General features: G+C 46.2%; 2 protein-coding genes across 5 annotated transcripts in view; one reads left to right on the top strand and one right to left on the bottom strand.

The window, feature by feature from the left end:
• The first annotated feature begins 34 nt into the window (after nt 1-34).
• Nucleotides 35-5,000, top strand: LOC115604845. Its single transcript, XM_030478303.1, has 2 exons — nt 35-2,733; nt 2,819-5,000. Exon 1 carries the CDS (start codon nt 330-332, stop codon nt 1,794-1,796), a length of 1,467 nt encoding a protein of 488 aa, XP_030334163.1. The 5' UTR covers nt 35-329; the 3' UTR covers nt 1,797-2,733; nt 2,819-5,000.
• Nucleotides 5,001-8,302: 3,302 nt separating this feature from the next.
• TRABD (TraB domain containing) overlaps nt 8,303-13,443 on the bottom strand; it is a 34,644-nt gene continuing 29,503 nt past the window's right edge. For 2 of the 4 annotated variants that reach the window (XM_030480230.1, XM_030480229.1), the window contains exons 9-10: nt 13,121-13,232; nt 8,306-10,187 (exon numbers count right to left, since the gene is read on the bottom strand). In XM_030480230.1, coding sequence (XP_030336090.1) covers nt 10,010-10,187; nt 13,121-13,232 — 290 coding nt within the window. In that variant the 3' untranslated portion in view covers nt 8,306-10,009. Of the gene's footprint in view, nt 10,188-13,120; nt 13,233-13,443 lie in introns of all 4 variants that reach the window. The other 2 variants (XM_030480228.1, XM_030480231.1) reach the window with 2 other exon arrangements.

The following is a 13,443-nucleotide window of genomic DNA, read 5'->3' as shown; positions in this document are numbered from 1 at the left end:
CCCGGTCCCAGTGTCTGGACGGGAGCCGGGCGGCGGGAAGCGGTGCTTGGGGGCCGGCACCGGCGCGGACGGGGCTATAAAAGCCGGCCCCGTGGCTGGCGGCCCCAGCCCGCCCGGGGGCATTGCTGAGGGGCTGCCGGCTGCAGCCCATAGCAGGGCGCTGTTGGGGGTGTGAGTGGTCGCCGCCGCTTTGCTGGTGCCCTGGGGTCGCGCCTCTCTCTCAAGGCACGGAGCGTTCACCCCGGGTGTGCGGAGGGAGCGCCGCGGCGCGGCACGCGTGGGCTCGCCCGAGGCTGTCCCGGCTCGGCGCTGCGCTAGCGGGCGTTAAGATGTCCTGGCTGTCGAGGGGAGGGAAGTCAAAGGAGAAGGAGGATCCGGAGAGCCCGCCGAGCCGAGAGGAGAGGGGCGTGCTGGTGCAGGCCATGCTGGAGCACGGCGGGGACCCGTGGGACTATAAGGTAATTGGGGAGGACCCTACTCTGAAAGGTGCGGAGAGGCAGTGGCTGAACTACGTGTCAGTGTATCACCCCAAGGGCGAGAAGAAGTGCTCGGCCCTGCAGTGGCTGTTGTTCGATCTGGCGCGGGTCTTGCAGGCGGCGGTGGAGGAGAAGGAGCAGCGCATCCAGAGCCTGCAGAACAACCTGCAGGTCGCTCGGAACGAAGTGCTGGCGCTGCGCTGTGACAGCTCGCTGCTGAGCGAGCAGGCCGAGCAGCTGCGCCAGCTGCGGGACGAGCTGCGGGACGAGGCGGCGGAGAACGCCCGCCTCAGGAGGAGAGTGCACTGCCTGGGCACCCTGCTGACGCTGGGGAACGGCTGGGACCAGAGGAAGGTGGCGGGTCTCAGTAAGGCAGACTGGGACCCAGAGGTGTGGGATGGGGACGGCTGGAGTTTGGAGGCGCAGGAAGAGTTGCCGGTGCAAGGAGGGGGTGCTGCGGGTGCCAGGAAAGTAAAGCCGGCAGAGGGAGGTGGACACCAGGGAGAGGGGGATCTGTCCGGGAAAGAGAAGGTTTGGAGGAAACGGAAGGAGGGGTGGCCCGTGTGGGTAAACCGAATGTGGGCCCTGGAGCGGCGCACTGCCTTCACGCAGGAGGTGGCGAAGCGGGTGGTGACCGCCATCGGGCTGCCGTGGCCCAAGGTGGGGGCCATCCTCAGAGCCCTGCCTGTCGAAGGGGTGTCCGGGGGAGAGATCTTGCGGCTGGTGGTCAGGAACTTAGGAGAGTACGAGCCCCTCAGAGATAACATGGATGGGGCACCCTGGAAGGATGTCCGGGACGCATCAGCCTACGTGTGTGGGAATGTCTTACTGCGGGTGCTAAAGCAGAGGGAGAAGCCAGTGACCCCTGACTTTGATGTCTTTGGGGTGAATGTGGAACAGGGGGATGTAGGGGTGCTGGCCTGCCGTGCCCCCGAGCCGCACAAGGGGTTTTTCATCAGCCTGGGGGCTACGTTAATCGGTCGCCCCCTCGGTGAGTGCATGGCTACCTTGGAGAACATGGGGACCCTGATGGGAGCTGAGGGGCAAGGGATGGCGAAGAAGGACAGGACAGGGGTAAAGGGAAGGAAGTACATTCCTAGAGGGACAATTTGGAGATATTTGATAAGCCAGGGGGTGAATGAAGGAGAGCTTGATAGCCAGCCCACAGGAGTTTTACTTGCCAAAATGAAGAAAATCTTTCAGGAAAAGGGGGTGAAGCAAGAGGAAATTTGGGAAAAACTGAAGCAGATGAATACATCAGCTCCTCCCTCTATCCCAAACAGAAAGCTGTACCCGTCCTTGGGGGACCTTAAAGATTAGGAGTCATATCCCCTGCTGTCAGTGGGATTAACCTCCACCACACTGACCTGGTGCGCAGGGGGAAGGGGCTACATGGGGGTATGATGTCTGTTGAAGGATGGGGAAGTTACTTTCTTAATTGCTATGGGATTAGAGACAATGTTATTAGGTTATCAGGGTCCTTTGCTCCTGCCTAGATCTGTTTCGATATTGGTAGTGGGAAGCAGAAAAATAGAAGCCCAGTTGTGGGTAGGGGAGGATAAACTGGATGGGTGGATAAAGGGGTGGGGGGGCAGCAAACATTTTGTGAGTTAATTTCCTGTACCAGTTCAAGGTAGATCTGTTCGGGGGGAAACTGTATTGCTTTGCTGTCTAGAAGTGAAGTGATTGCAGGAGTTCCCAAGTCAGCAAAGTGCTAGTCTAAAAGTAAAACAGAAACAGGGGTAGTAAATGGAGAGTATGAGGTGGTTCCAGCCAGAGACCCCCTCTTCCCACCCCAGTATCCATAGAGTACTGAAGCATGAAGGGTCACGAGGAGGGTCAGGGGGTGCAATGAAGGCTGACTAGACTGGGATTTAAATTTTCCATTTTCACAATTTGTGTGGAAGTCCAGGGCTGTGGGGTATGTGAATGGTGGAAGCCCCTTGCAACCCTGGGGGTTAGACTAGATGATCTGTAAAGGTCCCTTCCAACTCAAACCATTCTGTGAACTGTAAATCCACAGTGGGTTATGCTTCTGACCCCTGGGAGTGGGCACCACGGAACAGTGGCAAATTGATTATGTGGGTCCCTTTAACGGGATGAAGGGGGGTGTTGTGTCTGTTTGTATTTGTTGTTATTGGCAGAGCAGCAAGATGGAGAGAGGCAATGGCAGTGTGTGAGGCTACTGCTAACACCACCGTTTGGTGACTATGTGAAGGATTGAACGGATGCGATCCTTCACTCTTAACTGGTTCAGGTACAGGAAACCACTTGACAGGTGCTCCCGTCCACACGTCCTGGAAGGGGTGAATCAGTGAACTTGTATTTCCTGCCATCTGCAGCCCTCCAGGGTACTGGAGAGAGCTCATAGGTCCATCAAGGTGAGGCGGAAGCTAGTTGCTGAAGAAAGAGGACTAAGCTGGAGCACTTTTGTTTGTGTGCTGGGCCACGGGACCAAAGAGCTCGCCAGGTACTGTTGTGGCCCTGCCCCACAGACAGATATCCTCTGTGGTGATGTTGGTAAACAGCTGTGTGCCTCCAGTACTGATCTGATCCTGCAGCGGGGCTCAGCCAGCAGAGACCATGTGCCCATACTGCTCTCCAGTGCCACACAACTGTGGAGCTGCATGCCAATATAAAGCAACATGAAAATCAACCCTCACTGGGAAATGTGGTCTTATCCACACCCTGGGTATGAAGGGGAGGGCCAGAGAAAATTTAGGGTGACTGTGTTTCGTGGGTTGGGAAACACAAAACTAAATGAAAACAAAAAAAGGGGTGGGGGTGTGTGTTTGTTTCATTAGTAGATGCCTGCCAGCTGCCCTGAAACCACTGCTCTGAAACCAAAGAGAATGTTTCTAACTAACATGTTGGTAAGACTGGTTTTCAGGATCACTTGTGGATGTGGGATTGAACACAGGTGTGGATCGCAGTGTCACCAAGAACCATCTTCAAGGTGCTCATCGTTGTGCTAAAACATCATCAAGAATACTCTAAAAGCATTGCAGGCCCTGTTCACATGTTCTCATGGCTTCTAAGTGTGACACTGGTGGTGATTGGTAACAGTGCAGACTGTATATGCATTGCCTCACCTGTAAGGAGAGCAGGAGGATAAAGTGACCTCTGTGGCTCTAGAAGACCAAAGATGTGGCATTACATTCATTTGCCTGTTCTCAAAAGGGGAGTTTTGTTCCAGACTGAGGGGCTAATGATGTCTGTCTGGGAGCTGAGCAGCCTCGCTGGGATGAGGTGCTCAGACAGTATGACAGCATACGGAAGGGAGCGGAGAAGCTGGAGAATAGGCAAGTTGCAAGCCTGAGACCACCTTGGCAAGTGCGGAACTGTCAGAACTGGAGACTGAAACTGTGAACTGTACGTTGTTGCTATGACATATCATGAGTTGGTTTCCAAAACTACTGCTATGCAGCACTTAATGCACTTAATCTTGTACTTATTAGTTATGATAGAAGTCATGTTGTTCTTTATTCTTCCGTATATGCTTTGTTTGTTTCAAAAGGGAGGAATGTGCTCATGTGCCCAGTTGAACACTTTACGTGCGTTGCCAGCCTTAACAGTCGTGGTGGCCTCCAGCTGCAAGGGATTGAGCTTATCAGCACCTGCAGTGGTCTGGCTGTCCTTGGAGGAGGTCAGGCAGACCAGGGGGTGGCTTGTGAGCAAGATGTCCCACTGGAGCATGCCCCCCCAGAGCCAATGCCCCGGCAGCACTGGCAGAAGGGTGACAAACAAGTGCCTCTGCTGCTGCCTCCAGTATGTAAACTACCAGATAAGGTCCTGCTAGCGCTTGGGCAGCTTGCACGGGCATCAAGGCTGATGTGGAATAGTTGTGTCTGGTAATTGCAGGAGGTAAACTAAGCCTAATGGGACAACCATGGGGGAGTTGTGGGGAGGTAGGCTGCCTGCAGTTGGTATTCCAGCCGGTAACAGCATGTAAGGCTGCAACTGCCTGGGTTAATGGCATCTGAAATACCGCAGTTAAGTATGGCTGTAGCATAACCAGGATCAGTGGGGAGGAAGTGATTGGAAACAGGTTGTTTATTTGGGAAGGATTTGGGTGGAGGAAAGGAGGCGTCAGAAAGGTGGCCCCTGATGCTGAAGAGTGAAGGATGAGGTGTGAAGTCAACTGAAGAAGACCAGAGGGCTCCTGCTGATGGAGGGAGTGTGGATGCCTATGGCTGGCAGCAACAGTGACCTGCAGACTCAAGCCCTGGGAGGCTGGCAGCATTGGCTGGGGCAATCTTTTGGACTGGCTCTGTCAGGTCCCTGGCTTCATGGCGGGGTGTGGGGGCATGAACCTGCACCTTGGGACTTAAAAAACTGCCGTGGAAGGGTGGCTGTGCGTGAAATGTGTTAGATCTGGGATCAAGAGCTCATAGCTTCATAGCTGTGCCTTACGGTTTGCATAAATATGTAACTTGGCCAGTGGTTTGGTTCTGAAGTTTTGATTATTTTTGTTTCTCTAGTTTCCTCATACTGTGTTCAGCAGTCAATAAACAGTGTGCCTCAGTTATGTCTTGGGGTAACTGGTCTGAAGAGGGGAGTCACACCTTATCACAGAGGAGTGGTCCACTGTGTTGCCTACTACAAGCCTTCCTCTAATAGGCCTGGACGTTCCAGAGGGGGTAATGCCTGACCTTACAAGTCAGGCCCAGGAATGCTGTTATTGGCCTGCTGCCTGTGCACAGTCAGGCAGCAATCCATGTAGGTATTTGCCAGGCAGCAACTGCCGATGACCGTGATGAACCATCGAGGCTGCTGTGCGCTGCCCAAGCCCACCTGCTCTTCCCCATGCTAAAGAGCAGCACCAAGAGCCTGCCAGGGTGGTCATGATGGATTTAGGTGAGAAGCCCAGTGAGTCTCCAGCTACCTAAGAAGAACAGCAGTCCCTCAATGTGACAAACAAAATACGTTAAGCTTTTAGAAGAATGAAGGTAAAGGTCTGCTGAGGCTGGGCCTTACATGTTAGATGAATTAAGTCTATCCTCGAGATGTTACAAATGAAGCAATCCATGCTAATTTCAGGTGTTTTAAACCCCATAATTCTTACAACAGAGTAAAATATTAAGGTGTACTAAGGATGTTCTTCTCTAGCAATGTAATTCTGTATTTACCCTGGAAGCAACATAATCATGTTCTTTGGCAGATATTTAAATTTTAAAAGGAGATTAATATGTTATTGCTGATTCATCAAGAACCTACCTCTCAAGCATCACTACACTCACAAGAAGAAGAAATGGGTGTATACTGCAAGTCAGTAACTATGCAGGCTGCTCCTGTTTTGTGGTGTTTAAGTTAATACCAGGTATCACATCTGAGTCAAAACCCAACATCTCCAAGGTTAACACCTGCCTCCTTTAAAGTACAGTTATGGGGCTGGTAGATACTTTCACTTAAACACAGATGTACCAGGTAAAACCATCTGCAGTCAGTAGATGGCACTAACTTATTACTATTACTCATATTTTCTAGCTAATGCAGAAGGCAAAATAAAAATGTAACACTGGGTCCCAGCTGCAAAGAACTCCGGCTGTAATCATTGAGGCAGGAGACAACACAGGGATGGAAGCAGGAAGGGAGATGCAGGGAGGTGGAGAGAAGATGCTCATGGGCAGGTGGTGCACACTGAGAAGCCTTCTGTGCTGCTCAAGGGTAAAGGACCAAGTGGCCCTGCCAGCCTGGGCTGCACACAGCTCCAGGGGCTGTACAAACCCTTCTGCTGGCCATGAAAGTGGGAGGTGGGCAGAGACACAGTGCATTGATAACTACCAAAATCAAAACATCACTCCTAATTTACCCAGTTTGTGAATTTTACCACTGAAAGAACATCACTTAGCTGGGAGGACACACGGCCTACTGAAACTGAGGTAAGTATGTAACAGCTTTTTAGTCTGATTCTTTCTACTTTCCCTCATCAGTCTTGATGCATCAGCACTGAGTATTGTGGTAGTGGGCATCTCTTCACACATACACACCCCCCCCCAACCCAACACCACTAGAACATCCACATACAGTATTAATTAACCCAACATTAAACAAGCAAAGTGAGCATTTCCTCATGTTGCACCACAGCCACCTCCAGCATGGAGCTGCTGGAGGAGGAGCCAGACCCAGGGCCCAAGCGCAAGGTCTTGTGATGGAGCAAGAGCACACGTTCCCAGTTGCCACCTTTTACCCCATACTGGAAGTAAGGATAAGGCTAGCCCCATCTTTGCTGCTGCCACCTCCCTGGAATACAGAAAGCTTCATTTGCTCCGGGTCAGTAAGATGGCAAATGTGGAAGGCAGGGACAAGGAAGGGGACACTTCAGCTGGGACCTCCTGAACAGGACAGCTGCTCCAGCTATTCCCTATGCCCCTTCCCAGACAGACACAAGAGGCCTGCAGCTGTGGGAATGCGCACACTAGTTGTATCTTTTCACCTGAATGGTCAGTAGACCCGTTTCAGCTTTTATCTTTGGAGCTACTTCTGTCCTGTGTTCCACACCCACTCAACCCAGGAGCTCAGCACCAGTCTGAGCTGAAAGTGATCCTTCTCCTGCAACTACTTAAGAAACCCCCCAAATCATGCAATAAAATCAGTCTCAAAACACTCAAGTCTAAAATTAAAGTTTATTTCAGTTTTAGAAAGAAACAGGAAAATACATACAGGGGTATCTTAGAATTACACAAGCGACAGTGTGTTGTTTCTTTCCCATGTGTAGTTCCCACTATTGCCCGGCCCTTTGAGATAACTTGATATATTTCTCAGCACCTTTTAGATGTTTGAACAATACACACACAGAAAAACAGCTCCAGTGGAAATCCAGGCAGTATTAGTCACCTTCAGACATCGATTTTTAAATTTGGTTCAGTATTCGGTATAGAAAAGAGACACCATGAACACAACCCTGGCCAGCAGCATGCTGGTGAACAATACACTGAGAGCAGGCAGCTGCCCTCGGGGTGCGCAAGCTAAGGCTGCCTGACTGAGCAGAGCTTGACAGCTCATGTGCTGTGCAGGTCATCTGCTGGTCCCATGGACAGTATGTGACTAGAGCAACAGTTTACTTTGCAGATGCAGCTCCAAGTGCTGAAGAGAACTTTGCCTGATCAAGGAAAACAGGACTGCACTCTGCTGCACACACAGACAATCAAAAAGTATGGACCACTGATTGACAAAGTGTACAATGAGCAGAGTACTCAGCTGGTAAATTATCTGAATGGAATACAGCTTATCTGTACTTACTTCCAGTATGAATACTTCATTAATAGTTTTTTTTACCTGGCTCAGTTTGAAAGATTGAACGCTTTTTGCCATTAATTCAACACCTTTTCCACTTAAAGAGTCTGTAAGTAAGTCCCATACAGAGGGCAGCACTTTAAGCACAAGTGATTGTGCCTGATGTTAAAACCAGTGTTTGAGCGCTTTGCTGGGCTGGGACTAAGGCCATCAGCTCCTTGCATGATTGAGCACTGGAGAGACATTGAAAGAAAAGCAGCAACAACAACAAAAGTCAACTCACCATGCCTAACTCTGGACTCTGAATTTAGGTACTCACATTGAGAGGTCAGGCTCCCTGCATGTTCAGTAGGGCAGGGAAACTCAGCCTTTCCTCTCTTAACTGGTAACATATGGTAGGTAGAGAAACTAGCTTCCCTACTTCAGCATTACACTCAGATGCCCCTCAGTGGGAGGTATTTACTCCAACTGACGTTCTTGTTCAGAAAAATGCGTCAGATGGTGAAATTACCATGTCCTAGATCTAGCTAACCAGTGCTTGTTCTCAATAAAAATACTGATGAATAAGGAAAATAAATGCCTTCAACAGAAAGGGTGGTTAAAATATTTTATTCTTTATATCATAGAACATACTGCTGTTTACTTTAAATCACTTTGGAGTAAAGGCACACATTGTTAAAAATACTTCAAATTTACATCACATGTACAGATGCATAAAACAAATGTACATGTCACCAAAAGAATACCATATGGCTTCGAAGGGTTGAGGCGGGGCTGGGACAATTCAACATATATTTAAATTTTACAGGATGCTGTTAACACTGAAAGGACTGACTAGAACAGAAAAGAATGGACCTGAACCACTGATTATGTTACATAAACAGTACAGCACATTGAATATACAACACTGAGCATTTGCGTATGGATTCATAGGATTGTTAGTTCTGCAAATTCAGCAGGCTTTCCAGTGCCACTGAGTAAATCCTGCATGCACATGATTTGCCAGTTTGCAACAGCGGGAAGGTAAACTGCAAATTCTCCATCCACTAACAGGTTCCTTGAAGAATCTGCTGATATGCTTTGTGAAAAGAGTAAAACAATCGACTTAAGGTATTAACTGGAGAGAATGATTGAGTAATGAACGGACGACTTACACGGTGATTATTTCTGGCTAAAAGCATAAAACACTAAGTCTGCAAGAATGCTCTGTGACAACCATTCAGCATTAGTCCCACCCAAGTTTAAGGCTCATACCTAAAATTTACCTTAATTTGTTTTCCTTTGTGTAAAATTACCTGAGCACAGATATTCAAGATCTACAGAGCTTTTAAAATACCTGCAGATACCTTAAAAAGCTGTAGATAACTTAAAGCAAAACATCAATATATTGAATTCTACCAGCTAAAAAGTCTCAAAAGAAAAAAAAAAGAAAAAGCAACCAACAAAACAATATTTTGGTATGTCTAGTCTCTTCCATTTACAATACTGAATCCAGCAGGATTTGGCTAAATAATACAGTTTAAATAAGCTAATCTAAAGGAACAGAGTGTCCTGTAAACATCTGACACAAACCACATTGCATTCTGATGGTGTGGCTATACCTTCTCTATGCAGGAGAAAGATGATCCAACTGGTGGTGGTAACAAGGGGCGCAATCTAAAGGCAACGTTCCTGTTCTTCAGTAAGGCTTGTAAGAAATTGGAGCAGTGTACGTATGACAGCCTGTACAGTTCTGAAATTGTTTGAAAGCTCTCAAGTTTAAAAAAGCCTAAATGTTTGAAGTATAAAACACACATTGAGAAGACGTCCTTCTAAATTATGTGTAAAAATGTCTGGCACCAGAAACAATCACTAGGTATTATTATACCCAAGGAAAAAAAAGCAAAGAATCACTCAAGTGTCCCTGAACTTCAGAGCACATGCAGCCGATTAGGTTACTTTGTGTTGTTCTGTTCCTCTGGAAAAGAAGCCATGAACATAGACTCCTTAAGCTGTACTACATCATCAGTAATATATATTATATATACAGTATGCGTATATATAATATATACGTTTGCATACATATTTCTTCAATCTGGAATCATGTGGTTTCATGCAACACACTTACCCTACTCATTAGATCATAGCTGGTGTAATTTTAGTATCAAATCTTTTATTATACAGTGATTCAGCGTTGCTCAATGTGAGTCATCTCTGACTAGGATCCTCATCTCACTCTTCTTTCAGTCCAGCTCGCATCTGTTGCCTCTGTCACCCTTTTTCAGCCACCTTCTTCTTACAGTTCCTCCACTCGATGTTCAATGATGAGACCTTATTTCTGTCAGCTTCTGAAGATAGTTCTGTGCTGCTGGCATTGAGAGAATAAACTGCACTGTCCTTTGACCTATTCGGTAGCAGCCGTATCCCATCAGTCCAAAAACTGTTGCTTTTATGACAAGTTTGAAAATCTTATTTGAAGCTGATGGAGGAGGCACACTGAAGCAAAAGATATAAAATAGTGTTAATATCTGTGTAGCTGGAAACAACAGGTGTTTTCTAACCAAAACAAGGACCTTTTCTCCCCTTCTCCTTTATAGTCCAGGAAGCTTTCAGGTAACACATGTGTCATGAATGAATAACATATTCTTTCATGTTCAAGGGATACACCCGAATTAAATAACAACAACAAAATAATAAACCCTTTTCCACCTATATACAATGCCACTCTTAATGGCTATGGACTTTAACTTGCCCTATAAACATCACCCTATCAAAATAACTAAAATACATCAAGATTTCTTGAAGAATACTACAAGTTCATATGGTTTGTCAAACTACATATTACTATATATACTACAGGCATATATTACTATGCCTCTCTCTCCCCAGAGACAAAAGTCAGAAGAAATGCAGGGGACAGCCTAATTCCAACACCTGCACAGTCAATTCACTGTCATTCAGGGTAGTGGAGGAAAACAGAGCCTGGATATTCCGGATAATGTGTGTCAGGACCTGGTCAGGTTTGTGCAGCCAGAGGGGTAGGTCTGGAGCCAGGCTGGTCCCCGCAGATTCAGAGGGTATTTCAGCAAGGTGCACCCCTGGATGCCAGGCAGGCTTCCCAGCCTAGCCGCAGGCTCCTAGCATGAGCACTCTGGAGCTTTGCAGGGGACAGCACGGACAAACCAGAGAGGCTTCACATGAAGCTGCCTCCAGCCTGGCAGGTATGGCTGGCTTTGAGATCTTCACAGAATCACCTGGAAGTCTGTCCTGGCCACGTGGAACCGGGAGGGCAGAGGACAAAAGGCACACCAGGTCTACCCTGCCTTCAAGCAGTCTTACTAACTTGCGTCTCCAGAGTGAACAGTTCATATTACTTTCAAAATAAAGCTGTCTTTGAAAGCACAGCCACATACACAAGTAGCCCTGCACCTTCACTAACAAGCTCTGCAGTAGCTCAGCTGACCCTGCACCCACAGCATGCCTACAGCGCAACTCAGATAATCCTCTCACAGGTGACAGAGGTCTCTGTGTGTCATTCCAAAAAAGCCACACATTCTCATTTATTTATATCTAGAAAATGTTTCTAATGTATTCAGAAGCAAGCAGTTACAGTAGTGCAAAAGCATTACAGGCACACTCAAACCTGGTTAGATGCACTGATATTAGGATAGAACTAGATCAAGTACAGATCCATGTGCTTGAAGTAGGGCAAAGGTATTCCTGGTGAGATTTTGCAGGTTAAAGGAAATGCACAGGAAGAGTTTTAAAAAGGCAGAAAACTTCTGTTCACACACACTGAACAGAAGATGAGGTAAACAGATGCCTTTACACCTTCTTTCCTGCTTCTCTATCCTTTCTCAATTCTAGTTCCTCAGTGCAATTAAAAAAAAAAAAAAAAAAATCAATTTGTAACAATCTGTAGCAAACAGCAACTTCAGCTCAGGGTCAGGTTTAATGCATGAACTGGAAGTCTGAGAAATGTGTATGTTTCTATATGGACAATTTCCAAAATCACTGCAACTCATAAAACCTAACTAAGTACCTGTAGAAGTCTGAAAAACAACCACAAACACACAAAAAACCCTGCAACTCTGCTCTGCAACTGCAGTGCAACAGCACGAGGGGTGAAAAAATTTAATGAGAAATGAGCCTCAAGTATAGTAATCATAAGAACGTAATTTGCTTCATATTATCTTAGAAAGTCAAGCTAATGCAATATTATTGTCTTATGAAAGTAAGTAATCCTTCCACTTAGTTATGGCACTAGCACGGTAAAGACAATCATGTCAAAGAGTCTAAACTTTGATGGAAAAGACCCTCTCTGTAACCTTGAAGACATGTAATCTGGCTTTGGGCTATTTAGTTCTGTAACATCAATGATGCAACCAACATTAGCCATACGACTATATGGATTTGGGCAACCTCATTTTACAGGTTATTTGCAAGGGAATATGGACATCTAGTTCATGACTCCAGGCAAGGCTTAGCCTTGAAAGAGACTTATAAACGGTTAGACAGGGCTTCTGTACATTGCATTATTGGATCCGACACCACAAGTCTCTCTAAATTGTATTTTAATGCCTAACTATTCCATGTGGGTGGGGCACAGCCATTTCTGTTTTTCAGAGATTCTGAAGAGGTGAGCGAGGCACTTGCATAAACACAGTAAACAGACGTGATAAGATAAAAGTGCCAATATTTGAAAGGCTCTATCATCCTAAACCACTGCAACCAGTAGTACCAGGTCATATTATAATCCTTCCTACATTTCTAAAGTCCTGACCTTTGTGGCTTTATAGGATACACACAGTCTGAACATTTTGGTTCTTCAATTCCTTCTTTTAAAAAGTACGTACACCTATTTTAATAGGTACTCTGGAGTAAGAGTTCACCAGATACGTCACTTAAATCAGCCTATATTTAGGTATACACATTAGAACATACTATTACTTTATATATATATACAGTTAGAAATTGGCTATGAGCAACAGTGAGAGTAAGTTTGTCAGAGCCAGCAGTGTCCTGACACAACAAAAACTTTGAATACAACAGTTTATATTTACCTAAGCTAGACTGGAAGCCTGGTTTTGTTTTCATCATCTTCTACAGCCCTCATTTGAATTCTTGTTTTAAAAAACTGAAATGTGGATCAATGAGTTTTCTTTCTAGACAGGGGCATCTTCTCATCTCTACTTCCCTTGATATCCAACTATTTCGTTTTTCCCTTGGATATTTTCTTTTCCTTTCCTGTAAGTACAATCTGCAAGCACTGCACTGCAAGTCAATGAGCTGACAGAGCAGGGATGACAGCAGTGATGTTTCTTCAATCTGTGACAAACAACTAAAAAAAAACCCCAAACAAACCAATTATTGCTGTCTTTTAGCAAGAGAAGCTGTTGTGTCGACACGTAGGAAGTGATGACTGTTACCTCATTATTTCCTGGATGTTTAAATCAGAGTTCCAGTTCTTTTCGATTCCAGGTACGTGACCCATCCCAACAACACCAACTACAACAGCTGGGATATATTTTGTAGGTTCATCTGAGAAAGAGAGATGGAGAGAAAAGATCAGTAAAAGAACTAATTTCAAGCTATAAACAAATACGTAATGTGTGAGATTACAAAATTCAATTCTCCAAGTGGCAGGGACTCTTACTACTAGATATTAAAACTCTGTTACATACTAGAAATAAATGCTCATCTCACCTACTGCCTCTTATGTTAAGAGTCTGAAAAAAAGAATAAATCAGTA

This window comes from Strigops habroptila, chromosome 3 (genome assembly GCF_004027225.2).
Source record: "Strigops habroptila isolate Jane chromosome 3, bStrHab1.2.pri, whole genome shotgun sequence".
Taxonomy (NCBI): domain Eukaryota; kingdom Metazoa; phylum Chordata; class Aves; order Psittaciformes; family Psittacidae; genus Strigops; species Strigops habroptila.
Note: the sequence above shows the minus strand (reverse complement) of the source record. Positions and strands in the feature narration are given on the sequence as shown.